At 41.9% G+C, this 22,085-nt stretch overlaps 1 protein-coding gene across 1 annotated transcript in view; it reads left to right on the top strand.

Moving 5' to 3' along the window:
- Positions 1-22,085, top strand: part of fer1l6 (fer-1 like family member 6) — a gene marked incomplete at its 3' end in the record, with an annotated part of 112,963 nt that overhangs the window by 2,416 nt on the left and 88,462 nt on the right. Inside the window, exons 2-6 of the mRNA XM_080723566.1 lie at positions 2,055-2,214; positions 7,535-7,721; positions 10,953-11,054; positions 12,433-12,523; positions 19,737-19,854. Coding sequence (XP_080579692.1) covers positions 2,055-2,214; positions 7,535-7,721; positions 10,953-11,054; positions 12,433-12,523; positions 19,737-19,854 — 658 coding nt within the window. The remainder of the gene's footprint in view (positions 1-2,054; positions 2,215-7,534; positions 7,722-10,952; positions 11,055-12,432; positions 12,524-19,736; positions 19,855-22,085) is intronic.

Raw genomic sequence — 22,085 nt, 5'->3', positions numbered from 1 at the left:
TGGGCTAGGTTTGTTTTTTTACCAGTTGCGAACGGCTGCTGCCTGTAAGTGGTGTTTCAGGGCAATTTTAAAGGATGCTAGGGATCCACACTCCTTTATGGCCTTCGGTAAGTCTGTTCTTGAGAGACTACTATGTCAGTGGTTCTCAAACCTTTTCATGTGAAGGACCCCCAAAATGATGTGTATTTGTCCACGGACCCCCATCTCATAATATCTAGTTCCAGGGACCACCCAGAAGCAAAATTTTAGTTACAAATGCTCGCTTTAAAAATACATATCAAAGATTTGCACACGTTTTCACAACTTTTTCAAAAATAGCAGATCTACAAGCTCGCAGCGCGGCACTTGGTGCCGCGCTGTGAGCTTGTATATCTGCTATTTTTCTATAGTTAAAACATTCAATAATCTCAGGCCTAAATGGGTTACTAGACTGACAGGGGGCGGGACCGACAGGGGGGCGGGCCGACAGGGGGGCGGGCCGACAGGGGGGGCGGGGCCGACAGGTGGGCGGGGCCGACCCACTGCTTGCTAAACGGTGATCTAAATCAGGGTTTCCCAAACTTTTTTGTCTCAGGGCACCCCATAAATATTTTTTTAATACGAGGCACCCCTACATTATAATTTTCACTCCCAGCACCTTATATTTATAGCATATCGTAGTTGTCGGGTTGAAACCTTGTATGTCCAAAACCGTTCGTTTTGTATTTATCATCTATAAAATGTACTAAACTAGTGAAAACAGCAGATCTACAAGCACACAACGCCTCGCATCGCGAGGCGTTGTGTGCTTGTATATCGGCTGTTTTCTCCCTCCCTGGAGACCACTAGCACTATACATCCTGATCCTATAGGTGGCGGTATGCACATAGTGCCTCGCCAGTGAATACAGACGTCATCAACTATGCAACATTACTGATTCTGGTCGCCAAGAAATTCAGGCACGAAAGTTGATGTAACAATCCAATGCGCCTCTTCATGTTTCCGACGCGCGCCAGCGCAGTGTGGAACCATAGAGTTATAGTGTGGAACAGTGTTGCAGTGGTCTTGGGTCGTGCGCCCCCCGACGACCCAAACCTTTTCTGAGCCGGGGTCCCCCCGAAGTTCACACCTCGACAACTGTTTAACAAAGAAACAAGCCTATTTGCATATCAATAGATCTGTATCGTAGGTGTCGAGTGATGTTCGCTGATCTACAAGCTCACAATGCCTCGCATCCGCGACGCGTTGTGAGCTTGTAGATCTGCTATTTTCCAGGCGCAGAAACTTGCAGAATGATGAGTCCAGCGCAGCACAGCGCACGTTATTATTTGTATTATTTAATAATCAACGTAGCCTACAATTGAAACGCTTTCACAAGCCACAGTGTGGCTTAATATTCACATTAAGCGTAACAAGCACGTCAAGCAGGCACAGCAGCACACCAATAACACCGTTAAAACAAATACAACTTAGGCCAACTCTGCCCCGTCCCAAGCAGCGCGCAGTAGAGATGAGACATTCGCGAACGATTCGGCTCTCTTGAGCGGCTCTTTTAAATGAACGATGGGATCCAGTCCGCAGTCGCGGGACACAGAGCAATGAGTCAGTGTCGAGAACGGTATCAGAAAAAACGGATGGGGGAGGCACAGCTCATGGACGAGAGCTAGCAGTTTGGACATGTCATGGACACAGGCTGCGAAACACAACCCCCGGCCCCTTGGGTTTCTGTCAATGTGGCCCCCTGGACAATTTAGTTGAATACCCCTGACGTACACATTTGAAACTTGGAAATACAAGGTTTCTGCCCGACAGTGACGATATTTTTGTGATTATGTTGCGAGGAAAACGCCATTTTGGTTAGAACTGACTGAAAATAACTTTGTACTTCAAGTTTAAAAAGACACTAAATATTTTTTCAAGTGTCCAAATTAATTCCAAATATTATCAAATGATCTCGCGGCACCCCTGGACTGCCGTCGCGGCACCCCAGGGTGCCCCGTCACCCACTTTGAAAATCCCTGGTGTAAATGTCGCCCCTCGCTGACGCACTGTGACCTTGACCTTTGCCCCCTCAGGTCACCAGTTCATCAACAAGTGGGCGGTGCTTACTGATCCCGCAGACCGCAGCACAGGGGTCAAAGGTTACCTGAAGTGTGACATCAGCGTCTCGGGGAAGGGAGAGGAGGTCTCTCAGCCCGGACTGAAGTTCACAGACACCGAGGAGCACATCGACAAGTAAGACCCTCTTGGGACCCCCTGCCTGGGGACCCCCTGCCTGGGGACCCCCTGCCTGGGGACCCCCAAAACACATGGTTTATGCCCACCTCCCCTAAAGTAATTCATAAAAAGGAAGCCTGATAAGCCCCTTTTCCACTGGCCCAACACCACACCACTCCACACCACACTGCCCACTTGTGCCAGGTTTTCCACTACAAGGACCTGGGTAGAGTGGTGTGAAAGTGGTACTAAACGTGGTACTAAAAACTAAAGTATCCAATCTAGAGTAGGTCTGAGCTAGGCTAAACAGGGCCAAACACTTCATAATGACTGATCACTCACTGACTTTTCATTTAGACCACCAGGATATAGTTGTAATACATGATAATAGATTCTATTGTGTTATAACCACTATTATAATCTATATAGTGTATTATAATTATCATAGTAATACATGAATAATTTATAGTGTATTATAATCACAGTTATAATCCATTATAGTCTATTATAATGTAGGATACTTGTAATACAAATGTATTATAATCACAGTTAAAAGGGTCAATTTGTTTCTTAGGGGTACTTTGTGTAATAGAAAATGTAGATATTTTTATGTGGTGCGGTGTGGTGTGTTGTGGTGTAGTGTGGTGTGGTGTGTTGTGGTGCTAAAGCTGCAGTCGAAAAGGGGCTATAGAGGACTCAACACTAGGGCAATCATTAGAGGCGACTGCGAAGTACCGTACCGGGTAACCGCTTTTGGAAAAAAACACCCTTTCAGTTCAGGGCTGTTCAATCTGGAATGACCTACCTCTAACAATGAGAGATTGTTTGTCATTACCATCCTTCAAGTACAATCTAAAAAAAATGCTTAGTTGACAATCAAACCTGTGACCATGTATAGTCTTAATAGTACAGCTCATGTATGTATATTTTTAACTATCCTTTTTCTAATGTAGGATATACTGTTGGTAATTATGTGTTGTTTTTGTTGTTTTTTTTGGTTACAGGAGGAATAGTATTTGTATGTATGTTTTTAAATGCCCTCTCTTAAAGATGGGGTGCCACGATTTTCACCCCTTAAAACATGATTATCTACTATTATGATTATACTAGGAGGAAGAATTTTTCCAAATAAGTATGCAGAAAGAGTTAAAATTATGTTTTTATGTGGCCACACCCACCAGTTCAATGGTATGGGTGGTTGTCATGGTGGGTGGTGACCCAGCTGAAGTTAGCCACACCCACGTGTGTTGGGTGAATGGTAATTAGGGGAGGGGTTGATTCTATGATGTAATAAGTATGGGTGTTTTTGGAACGGCACGTCTGACCCAGCAGGTGGCATCCTCCTGCTAAAAACCCAAATAAAAAGAGAATGCATAATTGCTCATAACAACCACACCAGGGGGTCTAATGAACTACTGTCAACCTCCTAGACAAATGAAAACCAGAAAAAGTACAAAACTATGGCACCACCTCTTTAATGTAGGGTTACTGTTTGTTGGTATGTGTTGTTTTGTCTTCATGTGGGGACTACGGATGAAATTTAGCATTCTTGCTAATTCAAGTATATTTACATTGCATTTATGTAGTGTTCATTAATATTCATTGTCCCGTCTAAATAAACAAATAAAGTAAAGTAAAAGTACATCCCCCGGGGGACCCCCAAAACACATCCACAATAAGACCGTCTGGGAACCCCCTGGTGGACCCCCAAAACACATCCACAAGTAATATACTATTTGTTGTTAGATTATTCCTGATTAATATGCAAAAATCACAATACAGTAAGTTAATATGATATAATGGCAGAGCAAGCACTAGTCTGCACAGATACTGTAGCAAGTCTTTGTGCAGAGTAACATTGCAACATAACTACCATGAATATTGTGGATGTACCACAATCCTTAATCCTTTTGGGGATGTTGATGTTGTCATCTGCCCATTTGTCAATTTGGTAAAAAGAAATTGAATCGAACTCACATTTTGGGACCATCGCTCCATTGTTCACAATGGTTTGTAATGCAGGCTGCTATCCCAGGAAGTCATGTGATCCAAGATGGCCGCGGTGTGAATAAGGTCTATTGTAAACAATGGAGCGATGGTCCCAAAATATGAGTTCTGTTCAACCAATTTCTTTGAACAAATAGACAAATGACAATGTCAACACCTCCAAAAGGATTCAAAAGAAGGGCTACAGTAACTGGATTGGATGGTACAACCACAATATTCAAGGTAAGTTAGGTTGCAACGTTACTGTGTTCCAAGACTTGCTAAAGTATCCGTGTGTGCATTGGGGAGAGTGTTTTCTGCTGGTGATTCAGTCCGAGTGTATCAAAGGGTGCGTTCAGAAATGCGCACCGGGTGTGGTTAGGGTTAGGCGTTAGGGTTAGGTTTAGGCATAGTTTTACTGAGGTTAAGGTTAGGGTTAGGGTTAGGTTTAGGCATAGTTTTACTGAGGTTAGGGTTAGGATTAGGGTTAGGTTTAGGCACTCACTACACTGAGCACACACCCGGTGCACATTTCCGAACGCACCCTTTGATACACTCGGACTGAATCACCTGCAAAAAATACTCTCCCGTGTGCATTGCTTGCTCCACCGCCATATTAATATTATTGTGATTTTGTCATGTCAATCATTAAGTTGACTGACACAATTAGTTGCATCCTAACAACTTAAGTAGTGCTAACATTAACTCATATGCTGCTATTTTAAACATAGGCTGAACTGTTTTCCTGCCAAATTGTCCTTACCTTTTAACGTGGGCACGTGCACGCATAGTGCATGATCTGTGCACGACTCGTGTAGTAGACCGGTAGACAAGATGACAGCTTTTGAATAAAAAATAAAATCCATTGGAATAGACAAATCAGTATCCTGCTGTGTCCGCCAGTATTTACATAAGAAAACGTTGGAAACAGCCAGCTGTGCGCTATGGTAACACGTGGGCACGTTCGCGCACATAGCAGATATGTGCACGGATCATATGCCAGGCGGGTAGAGGAATCAAACAGCTACCAAATAAAAAATAAAAAAAAACGTGTGAAAAAAAAAAACATTCTATGGCCGTGCAGCTCCTTCATTTGTTTACAAGGAAAACCTATGGGCAGGGAGCTATGATTGGCTTTCAGTCTGGATATGGAAACCTAGATCCGGTCTAAACAGGAAATACGACCGGATACAGTTAGGAGGCGGGCCTAAAGTCTCTGAAGCGGCTATATACAGCGACCATACTTTTAATCGTTTCATAATGATTAAAGCTAATTAAATCTTCGGGCTCCTCGGGCAAACTCCATTTTAACCATGATAGATTCATTAAAAACACCCATTATTATTTTTTTCGGGTGACTCACCACCCTCCTAATACGTGAGCAGGCCGTAGTTTTTACAATAACTTTTTTCATTTATTTACAGAGTAACACTGCAACCTAACTACCATGAATATTGTGGATAATACCCTTCTATTTAATAATTTTGGGGATGTTGACGTTGTCATCTGCCCATTTGTCAATTTGGTAAAAATAAATTGGTTGAATAGAAGTCATATTTTGGGACCATCGCTCCATTGTTCACAATGGTTTGTAATGCAGGCTTGTGCAGACTGCTACCCCAGGAAGTCATGTGATCCAAGATGGCCACGGTGTGAATATGGTCTATTGGCTAAGTTCTGCTCTGTGTCTGCCATCATTGGCAGTCACTTTATTTGGAAAAGACGGTGCCATCTATAATAACCATAGTTTGTGTTTCATGATCTACCCTATAGACTAGGGAATTAACAGTTTTACTGCCAGATGTTATTATTTATTTATTGGGTCTGGTGCCAGAAATGTTATAGAAAATTATCTATTGGTTCTTTCTAAACAAATTCATGTTACAATGGACGGTCAAATGTGTACTTTGGCCATACTGGCAGCAGAGGGCAGCCTTATGCAAGAATTAATGTGAATTGGGCTGCTCGGTTGCCATCCATTCAGAGCACAGATCCACAGTGAACAGCCAGGAAGTGAATTGGACAACCATTGATGTTTACGTGTGGTGGAGATTTGAAAGCAGCATTACGGGAGATGTTTTTTACTGTACACAGCGGCGCGACCCCTCATCAGCTTACAGTCATCAGACGAGGTAAAAAGAACGAGCTGTATTGGCACCGCGCCGCCGTCAAAAATGGGGCGAACGGGAATGCCTGTAGCAGTAAAAGAGATAAGGACATTTTTTTTTTTTTTTTTTTTTTTTTATCCCACGATTTTGCAACCCCTTTTTCACCCAGTGCCAATTCACCCTTTGTCAAGTCCCGCCCATTGTCCTGCCCCTCTCCACACCCATTGGTTGCTGTGTCTTGGAGGGACATACAGTGGGACATTCCATCCACTGCCATGTTAATTCAGTTGCTTCATATTCTTATTCTGTGTGCTCAATTCTAATTTCAAACTTTGTTTCAGTCAATTGGAGCTGCTCAGTGGCAGCATAGTGAATCAGCATGCCTTTAAATGTTTTTATTTCTCAAAAAATTATGTTTTAGCTAATTCAACATAAAAAAGGCGGAACCAGGGCGGGACAAGGCAGATAGAGCCTGCTGGTTGGTCAGTCAGGGACCAACCAGGAGCCTAACAAAGGGTGAATTGCCTATGTAATCCTGGGCTCTGCTCTCCCTCTGCCGCGCCTGGGGAGACAACGGACTGACCTCATGCTTCCTTCAATGCATGAGTAGTCCAAGTTGTTTCTTTTCACCTGACAGGGGGGATTTCCCCGGGATGGACGTAGCGCGTGGAAGGAACACGTTATTCCAACCAGTTTCCCCTCCATCAAGCGCCCCGGCTGGCCAGGGGGAGGCATTATTGAGACCAGGATTACTGCATGTTTTTGTGAGGGTATCAACCCTAGGAGACACGGGGAGAACATGCAAACTCCACACAGAAAGGCCCTATCGCCGACCCCACCTAGGGTGTGGGCGCTGATGACGCAGAGGGAGAAACACGCCCCCAGATCCCACAGCGTCCCCCGGCGGGAATCGAACCCAGGACCTTTTTTTTTAGCTGTGAGGCGAAGCGCTAACCACTGCGCCACCGTGCCCCTTAGTTAAGGAAATTTGTGAAAATTATCTTTTGCACTGTACTGCATTGCCTCTTATTACTATTGGATTTTGATGATTTATGTCTCTAATCGTAATCCAATAAAGGCATTAAAATGTGTGTGCATCCCTGTGTGTGTGTGTGTGTGTGTGTGTGTGTGTGTGTGTGTGTGTGTGTGTGTGTGTGTGTGTGTGTGTGTGTGTGTGTGTGTGTGTGTGTGTGTGTGTGTGTGTGTGTGCGTGCGTGCGTGCGTGCGTGCGTGTGTGTGTACAGGAACCTGCTGCTTCCAGAAGGCTGTCCCTCAGAGCGCCCCTGGGCTCGCTTCCAGGTCAAGGTGTTCCGCGCTGAGGGTCTTCCCCGGAACAACTCTTCCATCATGGCCAACGTCACCAAGGCTTTCATAGGAGACAACACCGCGCTCATAGACCCCTATGTGGTGGTCCGCTTCTTCAACAATATGGTGAGAACTTTAACAATATGGTCAATACTTTAATAGACCCCTATGTGGTGATCCGCTTCTTCAACAATATGGTGAGAACTTTAACAATATGATGAGCACTTTAAAAATATGGTGAATACTTTAATAGACCCCTACGGTCCGCTTCTTCAACAATATGGTGAGAACTTTAACAATATGATGAGCACTTTAAAAATATGGTGAATACTTTAATAGACCCCTACGGTCCGCTTCTTCAACAATATGGTGAGAATTTTAACAATATGGTGAATACTTTAATAGACCCCTATGTGGTGATCCGCTTCTTCAACAATATGGTGAGAACTTTAACAATATGATGAGCACTTTAAAAATATGGTGAATACTTTAATAGACCCCTAAGTGGTGGCCCGCTTCTTCAACAATATGGTGAGTACTTTAACTGTCCTACTGCCAGATGTTATTATTTATTTATTGGGTCTGGTGCCAGCAAAAAGCAGCTTACCTTTGCGACGTTATAGAAAAATAACTATTCATTTCTTTTTTTTTGTTTGTTTTACATATGTACTTTGGCCATACTGGCAGCAGAGGGCAGCCTTATGCAAGAATTAATGTGAATTGAGCCGCCTCGGTTGCCATCCATTCAGAGCACGTAATCGCATCAGAGCAACAGATCCAGAGAAAATAACAAGGAAGTGATTTGGTACTCCATTGATGTTAACGGGCGGTGGATTTTTGAGAGCAGCGTTAGGGAGATGTTTGTACTGTACACGGGAACGGGAACGTCCGTAGCAGTAAAAGAGTTAACAATTAAGTTAACTTTAATAGACCCTTATGGTCCGCTTCTTCAACAATATGGTGAGAACTTTAACAATATGTTGAGAACTTTAACAATATGGTGAATACTTTAATAGACCCTTATGGTCCGCTTCTTCAACAATATGGTGAGAACTTTAACAATATGGTGAGAACTTTAACAGTATGTGAGAACTTTAACAATATGGTGAGAACTTTAACAATATGGTGTGTAGTTTAACAATATGGTGTGTAGTTTAACAATATGGTGTGTAGTTTAACAATATGGTGTGTAGTATAACAATATGTGTCCCAATCTCACTGAGAGCCAGTCATTGCAATTTTTTTCATTTTCATTCTTTCATTTCATTTGAAAGCTGGGGATCATAGCTACAAAATGATATATTTGTGGAGATTGACCCAACAGTTTTGAAGATATGGCTTATAGAATGATGCCATGCTGAAATAGGACTTTTGAGATATTTAAGTTTTAAATAAATTTCTAACCTGCAATGACCTGACTCCGCCACATGGGGAGCAATCTTCAATTCAATCTTCAATTCAAAGAAGCTTTATTGGCATGAGAACACAAACGTTTACACAGTGGTGGAAAAAGTACCTACATTTTATAATTATGTAAAAGTATCAATTCTGCAATGTAGAATCACTCTGTTACAAGTAAAAGTCCAGAATTGAAAATGTACTTGAGTAAAAGTACAAAAGTATTGGTATCCAAATGTACTTAAAGTACCAAAAGTAAAAGTACAAAATGTTTGAAAATAGCAGATCTACAAGCTCACAACGCGTCGCACCACAATGCGCTGTGAGCTTGTAGATCGGCTATTTTTAAATAGCCTTGGTATAACATAGGGCTAAAGTGGTTTATGTATGTTTTAAACTTTAGTTATTGCTTTGTAGATTTTTATTTTAATAGTCCAAATTGTAGCCTATACACATTTTGGCCATTTGAAAATAGCTCACATTGTGAGCTTGTAGATCTGCTATTTTAAAATATATATTTATTTAATACCGGACTTCTACTTGTGCCCTATCGAAATTGGGGTCGGCTAACTGTGCTAACTGTGCTTTATATAACATCGTCGAGTGTTTGTGTAACTTCAGTCAGATTGAAGGATCATCTGACTCTGATAATGAACCACAATCTACAGGCTACACTTAACCGCCTCGCGTTGTGAGCTTGTAGAAGAGCAAAAATAGAGTTTGGTTGCGTTTTATACAACAGATGCCTACGTTAGCCTGCAGCTAGCGCTAGCTAACGTTAGCGTTAGCCTAGCCACTCATTAGCCAGTCATCCAGAAAAGTCTATTAAGTCAATTTTCCAACGGCGAGTGAACGATTGCATTCTGTGTCCTTCATGGATTTCTTTCCCCTGGCTGTCAATGTTTTTATTGTCCAAAAAGAAAACGCTCTGAACGTTAAAACTAGATAGTTTACGATGACATGTTCTATTCAATGCTAAGCTAACTCAATGACAAAGGAAGGCTTCACGGAAGAAAAACGCATACGTCACAGACGCCTCCAGGCAGGAACGGATCATTTTCACCCGCGTAGAAGAAGAAACAGCGGAAGTGAACGGCGGAAGAATAATAAATAAAATAATACACTAAATCATTATAACAACATTACGTGGTTAATAATTATTCATTTGGAACACACGTGGCATTAAATTAATGGGATAAATAGCCTACTGTGGGTTGCAACGCTAAGTAATGGAGTCCCGATATTACCGCATTTGGCTATAAACGGCTAACAAAGGCTGGCTAGTTAGCATTTTAGCTAATATCAACTGGGAGGACTAACAGGATTAGTTAAGCTCTGGCGTTTAAGTGAAATGTAGCCTAGATATTATGAGATGCTGTTGTGGCATTATCTTTTTAGAGAGAGAAAAAAAAAAACGTCATATAGGCTGTAGGGAATAATGACAATTCCCGAGTTGACTGGCTCCCAGGGAAATTGGTACACATAGTGTGTAGTTTAACAATATGGTGAGAACTTTAACAATATATATTATATTCTTATATTGTTTTATATTATTAATAACTCTTATATGTTACATTCTTATATTGTTTTATATATTTTAATAACTCATATATTATATTATTATAGTTTTGAATAACTCTTATATATTCTTATATTGTTTTATATATTTTAATAACTTATATATTATTATAGTTTTATTATATATTTGAATAACTCTTATATTTTTATATTATTTATATATTTTAATAACTCTTATATATTATATTATTATAGTTTTATATATTTTAATAACTCTTATATATTATATTATTATAGTTTTATATATTTTAATAACTCTTATATATTATATTATTATAGTTACCCATATATATATATATATTAATAACTCTCATATATTTTATTATTATAGTTTTAAATAACTCTTATATGTTATATTCTTATATTGTTTTCTCTCCTCAGGGCCGAACCTCCACCCAGAAGTCCACAGCAGATCCAGTGTGGAACGAACAGATCGTTTTCACCGAGATGTTTCCTCCTCTGTGTCGAAGGATCAAGATCCAGGTTTGAATCTGTTTTGATCTGATCTGATCTGATCTGTTCTGTTCTGTTCTGTTCTGTTCTGTTCTGTTCTGTTCTAATTATTCGTTCTAGTCCGGCCAAAAATCAACTTACAATCAGGAAGCAGCAAAAATGATCACGTTCATTCGAAAAGCTCCTCCTTGCTACTCAACTGAGCACTGACTGAGTACTGTGAGTGAGTGAGTGAGTGAGAAAACAAGGGGAGGAGCGAGTTCATTGTTGCCTGCTTGTTTTATTTACACACATGTTTTATAAAAAGGGTAAATACAAAATTGTGATCTCAACTGTCAGCAGAGGAATGTGGCGCCGCCGACAGCTTGTGGAGTCATGTTTCAACGAATGCTTCTTAAAAATACATAAATATGCAATGAGCCAAAAGAGCCAAATGAGCCAGTCTTAAGTTCACTTCAAAGAGCCATAAATTGCATCTCTACAGGAAGCAGGATTGGTGGAGCTTCACATGACAGTTAATTTGCTGCAGAATGTAGTCATGGCAACCACATCTTTCTAGCCAATCAGGAAGCAGCATTCTCATTGACATTGAGCTTGAGGATTGGTCAATCTGGCTACCAATACAATACATACTAGGCAACCACAGTCTTTCTACTTCTATTCTGTTCTAATCTGATCTGATCTACTCTGATCTGATCTGATCTGATCTGATCTACTCTGATCTACTCTGCCCTGTGCCTGTCCTGTTCGGTTTGGTTTGGTTCGGTTCCGTGTAGGCCATATGTTAGCCAGATGTAGGCCATATCTAGGCCAGATGTAGGCCATATCTGGGCTAGTTACTTTATGTATTTAGTTACTTTATGTAGTTGGTTACTTTATGTAGTCAGTTACTTTATGTAGTTAGTTACTTTATGTAGTTAGTTACTTTACATTATGACATAGGCTGGGACTTTAACTGATTAATTGCGATTAATTAATTACAGAAAATTAACGTGATTAAAAAATTAATGCATTTTAATCGCACTTAGTTTTTGCACCACAGAACCTTCAGTTTCGGGCATATCGATCATAGCGATGCACCAACCAAGAAGAGACAACAAACGCAAAGGGAGAAGTAGCCGATCAGAGCGCTTTGCTTGGCCCAGTGGATGCGAAATTTAGATTTAAAAAACTCACTCGTTGATTCATTGAAAAAAAAAAAAAGCTTTTCGGGTCAAATATCGATGTGCGATTAAAATGCGATTCATTGCGGTTAATTAATCACAGAGCCTGTAATTAATTAGATTATTTTTTTAATCGCATCCCAGCCCTAATTATGAAATCTGTGTGCTTCAGATGTGGCAATAAAAAATAGAATCATCAGGAAGTCAAGTTTCTGTTTCTTCCTTTCCCCCCCCATCCTCTCCAGGTATGGGATGAGGGGAGCATGAACGACGTTGCCATAGGAACGCACTACATCGACCTGAAGCAGATATCCAATGAACAGGATGGAGACAGAGGTACCTATGATGACATCATCAAATAGAGACAGGGGTATTTATGATGACATCATCATATAGAGACGGGTATTTATGAGGACTAAGTTGCGTCTAGCAGATGTCCAAGCGTGTCTAGGAAGGGAGCGCTCGTTTTATTGTTAGATGTCACAGTTATTGTCCACGACATTCAGTTATTGTCCACGACATTGCAAGCGGCGCGAAGGCCAGCGGACCTTGGTATGTATATATATTTTTTTGGCGAACATTTGTAAAAAAAAAATTCAAAGACTTGCACACATTTTCACGATTTTTCAAAAATAGCAGATCTACAAGCTCACAGCACTCGCATTGTGAGCTTGTATATCAGCTCTTTTTCAATAGTTAAAGCACACAATCAGATGCAGTGAATCCTTGTACCCAGCCCCCAGAATGTGGTGTGACACCCCTGGGTGATGTCATCATGTCCACTGGCGCCTGATCAATGGAGCAAAGGGGAGCAATGGCTCCCCCACATCTGCCGGACGGGGGCCCCCCCCTCCCCCCTTCCTTGGCCTCTAAGGAGTGCGCTTACAAAGTTTGAAACTGATCGGTGGATTTATAGGTAAAACCACAAATCGGCCTGTTATAGCGCCACCATGAGTGGGAACATGTGTGTGCGATTTCATGATAATTGCACTTTGCGTTTGGGATTTGAGGCATTTTGTTCAAAACGGCTCAATCCTGCAAACTTTGGAAGCCAATCTGGATATGCAAAATCGGACAGATCCATGTCGATCACATGACTGTCGAGATACTGCCTACCGATTTGTAGGATTTTTGGACAAAATCTGTAAGAGTAATGCACAGAAATGTGTTTTGCGAACATTGGCCACTAGGTGGAGCTAGAACTGTCCCATTTGAAAAATATAGGGCAGAGGTTCTGAATTGGCATCCAGGGAATGTGTGTGCTCACTTTGGCAGCGACCGGGCTAACGGCGACTGAGATTAGGTGGTAACAAACTGCGAGGACGCACGCACGGACGCACGCACGGACGGACGGACGGACGCACACACGAACGGACACACGGACGGACGAAGGGGAAAAGATACTCTCCCCCATGCCTTTGGCTGGTGGAGACAAAAATGTTTTGTTTTTTTTTTCACTGAGAAAAACTAAGCTGTGATGACTAAAACTAAGACTAAATATATTGACAATTTCGTCAACAAAACAAAAACTAGACTAAAAGGTTAGGGAGGGACTGGTGGAGAAGAGAGTCATTTTATGTTTGGTTTCTCTCAGGTGTTGCGTGCTGAAAATAGCAGATCTACAAGCTCACAATGCGTCGCATCGCGTTGTGAGCTTGTAGATCTGCTATTTTTTGAAAAGTCTATAGTCTAAAGTCTAAACCCTATACATTTGTTTTGCACGAAAAACATTCATTGGGCCAAAAATGGACCCCATACAACTTTGAAAAGTGATGACTCCTCACTAAACCATCCTTTTTTTGGGTCTGTTTTTAGCCCAATGAATGTTTTTTCGTGCAAAACAAATGCTTGCAATGGATTCAAAATAATTAAAAACACCTAGTTAGACCCCTCACATGCTACTTAAAGCATATTTTTGTGTAATTTGTTCCCTTATAGTACAGTGTATAGTAAGTGAATAAGACCCAGAATTACCCTAATTGACAAAGATTCTCCTAGGGATGTTGCATTTCAATCTTTGTTAGATATGCTACTAGACACCTTTACGAACACACTGGTGAAGAAATTGTTTGGTAAGGAATTTATTCCCATGTTTTTTGTAATATTCCCTGACTATTTCTCATTTCTCCCTCCTAAAACAGGTCAGCAGTGAGTGACTGAGTCTGAACACTAAAGACACATTTTCATACATTATCGTGGCGCTTGTGCACCGAAAATAGCCAATCTACAAGCTCACAGTCACAAAACGGCAAGTCCTGATGTGAGCTTGTAGATCTGCTACTTTTTTCCGTCACTTTAACACAGCATACATTATATTTTTTTAGGCATAACACTATAGTATAATGCTCATCTCCTCATCTGATCTTTGATTGAAATATCAACAAATTCACGTTCAGTGGAGCCAGTCGGCGTCAATGACGGCATCCGACGCCGGCATGACGTCGTCTTTTTGGTGGAGCCCTGGGGTTAGGATGGACAGAGACATCTAGATAGATGCAGTTAGAATGGACAGACAGACAGACAGACAGACAGACAGACAGACAGACAGACAGACAGACAGACAGACAGACAGACTGTTTACTTGGTGATATGTTCAGAACAAAGTCGGGCCTTTAGTAGTTTGTTGAAACTTTGACATTTTGACAAAATTGATCTCGTTTATAAGGCTTTGGAAGATTTTATAAAAGAAAAAGATGGAACCTTAATCATGTGTACTATTATTTGTAAAGAAATCAAGTATATATACTTTTAGAAAATCATGTATATTCAAAAGTAATCAGGCAACGGAAATAATCATGTAACTTTTTGAATCGTGTCCTTTTTTTTTGCTCCAGGTGGGGCTAATAATCACCAGTGTTGTAAATGTATAATGTCACGGTTGTTTTGAGTTTCAGTGAAATTGAGAACCGGAGCGCTCGTCGTGCGGCGCGGGGCGGAACAAGCGGTCGCTTTGATCCACAACAACGACAACGTAGCGTTGGCAGGAGTGATAGCGCCTCACCCCACGGAGGTTAGGGTTATGGTTAGGGTTAGGGTTAGGCATAGTTTTACTGAGGTTAAGGTTATGGTTAGGGTTAGAGTTAGGCATAGTAAGCTAATGGCTAAACACAGCCAAGCTAGGCTAGTAGATAAACAACGAAAGAGATGTCGAAAACGAGTGACGTCAGCGCCTACACTAGTGAATGGCTGTTGTCGCCATCTCATGGTGAATACGCAGAACTACACAGGTGTGCTGATAAGAGACTATCAAAGTGAATATAGGCTCTATGCATATACACCATTTTGTTCTACTTCCGGGTGTCTTTCGACTTCCTTCACAGGTGTTACTGATGATACTAATGAAGGCTCTGTTTGATTTATTGTACAGTGGTTCTTTAATTTCAAGGACCCACATAACTCTATAAAAATTTAATCAACAAATGGAATCAAATGGACCCTTGCAGGTCCATTTGCTTTGTACACTGTCAGAGTTACACACCTGTATGGGGACATTTGGAACCCACTCAAGGACACTTTGAGACCCACTGGTGTAGCAGATTGTTTCCAGTGAGCCAACATGCCCAATATCAGCACCCTGACTCTGTTTCACCAGAATGGAACGGACCCTTCATTGCGACCGTCAGGGAGCAGTTTACTATGAAAACCTCCACCGGCCGTCCGTCGGTCGGTCGGTCGGTCGGTCGGTCGGTCACACGTCACACCTTTGCCCTGCTCATATCTCCGCATCAGTATATAGGGCTTGTTTGTTTATTGTATGACATCACGCCACATCATCAGCTGTGGACTCTGTGATGTCATCGTATCGCATCAGTATATAGGGCTTGTTTGTTTATTGTATGACATCACGCCACATCATCAGCTGTGGACTCTGTGATGTCATCGTATCTCCATATATGGCCATCTCCGTATATGGAGATATAAGTCGTCCATGCCCAAGTATGGGCTTGTGAGGTCAGACTTTGTGTGATGCGTAGGTTATCTCCATATATGGAGATTCAACATTCCAGGCAATGCTCTCTTCCCTGGTGAGAATTGCCCCTTTATATAGGGCTTGTTTGTGTATTGTATGACATCACGCCACATCATCAGCTGTGGACTCTGTGATGTCATCGTATCTCCATATATGGCCATCTCCGTATATGGAGATATAAGTCGTCCATGCCCAAGTATGGGCTGGTGAGGTCAGACTTTGTGTGATGCGTAGGTTATCTCCATATATGGAGATTCAACATTCCAGGTGTAACTATGGCTACCCGTATGACGTGAGAGGTGGAGGTTGTGATATTTGTGGAGATAAGCGACCAACAGTCGCTTATCTCCCGATTAGGGAGTCTTACTGGTTAGTATCATCGGTAACACCTGTGAAGGAAGTCGAAAGACACCCGGAATTAGAACAAAATGGCGTATATGCATATAGCCTATTGATCCAGGTGGTGTTAGGGGTGTGTTACCCAAACTGACTGTAACATATATAAAGACATTGTTTCCTATATCCGGTCATACTGAAGAAGACCCTGGCGGGTCGAAACTTCTATTTTTGCTTGTCAATAAATGTTTGGAGTGACCAAAAAAGTGAGTGCGAGCTTCTTTCTTTGTTCCAGACAGACAGACAGACAGACAGACAGACAGACATCTAGACCAGGGGTTCCCAAACTTTTTTGTCTCAGGGCACCCCATAAATATATTTTTTTAATCCGAGGCACCCCTACATTTTCACTCCCAGCACCTTATATTTATAGCATATCGTCGTTGTCGGGTGGAAACCTCGTATGACCAAAGCCGTTCGTTTTGTATTTATCTACCAGTAAGACTCCCTAATCGGGAGATAAGCGACCGTTGGTCGCTTATCTCCACAAATAGGCCAAAAGTTTGTTTTACCAATTATCAAGACATACGGGCAGTTGACAGTTTGCCATGGTTACTCATTGAAGTTGAATCTCCATATATGGAGATAACCTACGCATCACACTAAGTCTGACCTCACCAGCCCATATTTGGGCATGAGCAACTTATGTCTCCATATATGGAGATATGATGACATCACACAGTCCTCAGCCGATGATGTGGCGTGATGTCATACAATACACAAACGAGCCCTACAGTATAAAGGGGCAATTCTTGCCAGGAAAGAAGCATTTCTTCGACTCAGACCTTATCGCCAGGGTTGGCTTATAGCAGCTGTCGGTAGGACCATATATGGATTCTGTTAGTGTGGATCTCCTAACAGGGCATCATCTGGGATACAATCCCTTTTATGCCCATATATGGAGATCCCTAACAGAATCCCTTTCATGCCCATATATGGAGATCCCTAACAGAATCCCTTTTATGCCCATATATGGAGATCCCTAACAGCATCCCTTTTATGCCCATATATGGAGATCACTAACAGCTAACAGAATCCCTTTCATGCCCATATATGGAGATCCCTAACAGAATCCCTTTTATGCCCATATATGGAGATCCCTAACAGAATCCCTTTTATGCCCATATATGGAGATCCCTAACAGAATCCCTTTTATGCCCATATATGGAGATCCCTAACAGAATCCCTTTTATGCCCATATATGGAGATCCCTAACAGAATCCCTTGTATGCCCATATATGGAGATCCCTAACAGAATCCCTTTTATGCCCATATATGGAGATCCCTAACATAATCCCTTTTATGCCCATATATTATGGAGAAATCCCTGCTCTGAGTATCTGACATCAGTGTGATGTCACCTGTTTATGCCCATATATGGAGATCCCTGCTCTGCGTATCTGGTTGCTATGGTAAACAGTTGGTTGCTAGGGTAAAAAAACATGGTTGCTATGGTAAACAGTTGGTTGCTAGGGTAAACAGTTGGTTGCTAGGGTAAAACCATGGTTGCTAAGGTGGTTGCTAACGTACACTAACAGACCAGCAACAACAGACTGTTGCCACAGCAACGTACACAAAGGTTTGTGTACACATGTGGTGTGATGTCATACTGATGCGGAGATATGAGCAGGGCAAAGGTGTGACGTGTGACGTGTGACCGACGGACGGACGGACGGACGGACGGACGGACGGCCGGTGGAGGTTTTCATAGTAAACTGCTCCCTGACGGTCGCAATAAAGGGGCAATTCTTGCCAGGAAAGAAGCATTTCTTCGACTCAGACCTTATCGCCAGGGTTGGCTTATAGCAGCTGTCGGTAGGACCATATGGATTCTGTTAGTGTGGATCTCCTAACAGGGCATCATCTGGGATACAATCCCTTTTATGCCCATATATGGAGATCCCTAACAGAATCCCTTTCATGCCCATATATGGAGATCCCTAACAGAATCCCTTTTATGCCCATATATGGAGATCCCTAACAGCATCCCTTTTATGCCCATATATGGAGATCACTAACAGCTAACATAATCCCTTTTATGCCCATATATGGAGATCCCTAACAGAATCCCTTTTATGCCCATATATGGAGATCCCTAACAGAATCCCTTTTATGCCCATATATGGAGATCCCTAACAGAATCCCTTTTATGCCCATATATGGAGATCCCTAACAGAATCCCTTGTATGCCCATATATGGAGATCCCTAACAGAATCCCTTTTATGCCCATATATGGAGATCCCTAACAGAATCCCTTTTATGCCCATATATTATGGAGAAATCCCTGCTCTGAGTATCTGACATCAGTGTGATGTCACCTGTTTATGCCCATATATGGAGATCCCTGCTCTGCGTATCTGGTTGCTATGGTAAACAGTTGGTTGCTAGGGTAAAAAAACATGGTTGCTATGGTAAACAGTTGGTTGCTAGGGTAAACAGTTGGTTGCTAGGGTAAAACCATGGTTGCTAAGGTGGTTGCTAACGTACACTAACAGACCAGCAACAACAGACTGTTGCCACAGCAACGTACACAAAGGTTTGTGTACACATGTGGTGTGATGTCATACTGATGCGGAGATATGAGCAGGGCAAAGGTGTGACGTGTGACGGACGGACGGACGGACGGACGGACGGACGGACGGCCGGTGGAGGTTTTCATAGTAAACTGCTCCCTGACGGTCGCAACAAGAACACAGTGCTTGTAGATCGGCTGTTTTCACTAGTTTTGTGTGACAGTCTTGTATCATGAAGCAGGGCTTTGCTTTACCAAAAGACGTACACATTTGAAACTTGGAGATATGAGGTTTCTGCCCGACAATGACGATATTTGAGTGATTATGTCGCAAGGAAAACGTTAGAGATAATAGCCATTTTGGTTAGAACTGACTGAAAATAACTTTGTACTTCCAAGTTTAAAATGATACTAAATATTTGTTCAAGTGTTCAAATGAATTCCAAATATTATCACATTATCTCGCGGCACCCCTGGACTGCCGTCGCGGCACCCCAGGGTGCCCCGTCACCCACTTTGAAAACCCCTGATCTAGACAGATGCAGTTAGAATGGACAGACAGACAGACAGACAGACAGACAGACAGACAGACAGACAGACAGACAGAATGACCATCAGCTTTCTTCTCCCTTCACTCCATTCCGTCTCTCTTTGAACTCCGCTGCTCCAGGTTTCCTGCCAACCTTCGGTCCGGCCTGGGTCAACCTCTACGGCTCGCCCCGCAACTTCTCATTGGGCGACGACAACCCCGAGCTCAACGAGGGCATCGGAGAGGGCGTGACTTACAGGTGACTTAGACACGGACGTAAAAAAAAAAATGATCCCATTTAGAGCCCGGACGTGAAAGGGTTAACCCATTTAGGCCTGAACACATTATTACGCAATATTTTATGCTTTAAATATAAAAAAATAGCAGGTTTACAAGCTCGCAGCGCTGCACCGAGCTTGTAGATATGCTATTTTTTTAGTTACGTCATTTTTGTATGGAGCCAGATCAGTCTCAATAATCATGAATGTGTGTCTCCAGTTTTGTAATTTGTGTGCCCACATTTTGAACTCACATGCCCAGATTTGAAACCCACAAGGTCAGATTCGTGTGTGTTTTGTATCTGTGATTTGTGTTTGTGTTTTGTATTTGTGATTTGTATCTGTGATTTGTATCTGGGATTTGTATCTGGGATTTGTATCTGGGATTTGTATCTGTGATTTGTATCTGGGATTTGTATCTGGGATTTGTGTCTGTGTTTTGTGTCTGTGTTTTGTGTTTGTGTTTTGTATCTGTGTTTTGTATCTGTGTTTTGTATCTGTGTTTTGTATTTGTGTTTTGTATTTGTGATTTGTATCTGTGATTTGTATCTGTGATTTGTATTATTATTTGTTATTTGCATCTCTGATTTTTATCTGTGATTCAAATTCACAAAATACAAACACAAAACACAGATACAAAACACAGATACAAAACACAGATACAAATCACAGATACAAATCACAAATACAAAACACAAACACAAAACACAAATCACGGATACAAATCTTTTTGAGACTCTTCTGACTGTGGGCGTAGACAAACGTCATCATTGGCTGAGGAATCCAATTCCTCAGCCAATCACACCTTTTGCCTCCTCCCATTGGCATGGTTGCCATGTTTGCTAAAAGTAAGTTATCTGGACTTTCTTATCTATAAGTTCAGCTATACATGAATATATCCATACCATATCTTGTCTTACACAATCAGTCAATGGTGAATGGACTAATTGCGACCGTCAGGTCGCAGTTACTATCAAAACCTCGACCAGGTGTCCGTCTGTCAGTCTGTCAGTCAGTCTGTCAGTCTGTCACACGTCACACTTTTGCCCTGCTCATATCTCCGCAAACGTTGCACCGATCCATGCCAAATTTTGCACACACTCCTTGCCTGCCAAACCACAACCTCAATTATCACATGGCCCTCTTTTAGCGCCACTATGAGGCCGATTCCTGCAGAACCCATATTTTGGACACTGCGCCTACAATTTTTGCCCTAAAATCACGCAAGTCGGTACACAGTATGTCTACACTCATCTCATCAACATGGATCTGTCCCATTTAGCGCCACCTTCAGGCCGATTTTTTAAAACACATTTTTGGACACTACTCCTACAGATTTTGCCCTAAAATCACGCAAATTGCTACACAGTAGGCCTATGTCTACACTCATGTCATCAACATGGATCTGTCCCATATAGCGCCACCATCAGGCCGATTTTTTCAAACACATTTTTGGACACTGCTCCTACAAACTTTGCCCTAAAATCACACAAATCGGTACACACTTGGTCTAGACTCATGTCATCAACATGGATCTGTCCCATTTAGCGCCACCTTCAGGCCGATTTTTTCAAACACATTTTTGGACACTACTCCTACAGATTTTGCCCTAAAATCACGCAAATCGCTACACAGTATATCTACACTCATATCATCAACATGGATCTGTCCCATTTAGCGCCACCATCTGGCCGATTTTTTCAAACACATTTTTGGACACTGCTCCTTCAGATTTTGCCCTAAAATCATGCAAATCGGTACACAGTATGTCTACACTCATCTCATCAACATGGATCTGTCCCATATAGTGCCACTATCAGGCCGATTTTTTTCAAACACATTTTTGGACACTGAGCTCCTACACATTTTGGCCTAAAATCACGCTGCGACCTGACGGTCGCTTATTTTCCGATTAGGGAGTCTTACTGGTACATTATTTTTATGTACTAAATACATATGCACACAGACGTTGTAGAGGCTATATGCAGATAACTCTTATGGGCCGCTGCTGCACTCCCGTTTCGGTGGCAGCAATGATAGTGGCTATACAGTATTCATATTTGATTTGTTTTTCAAGGGGCCCCACCCTGTTTTTCAAAATATATATCTTATATAAATATTGGTACATAATACGGTTTTATACAGGTTTTAGCCTTAAAACAACCACTCGGATATTTAAATGTCATGTTCTGTCTGTCTGTAATTCCAAGCC

Source organism: Nannobrachium achirus, assembly GCF_963921795.1.
Source record: "Nannobrachium achirus genome assembly, chromosome: 4".
In the NCBI taxonomy this organism is placed as follows: Eukaryota; Metazoa; Chordata; class Actinopteri; order Myctophiformes; family Myctophidae; genus Nannobrachium; species Nannobrachium achirus.
Note: the sequence above shows the minus strand (reverse complement) of the source record. Positions and strands in the feature narration are given on the sequence as shown.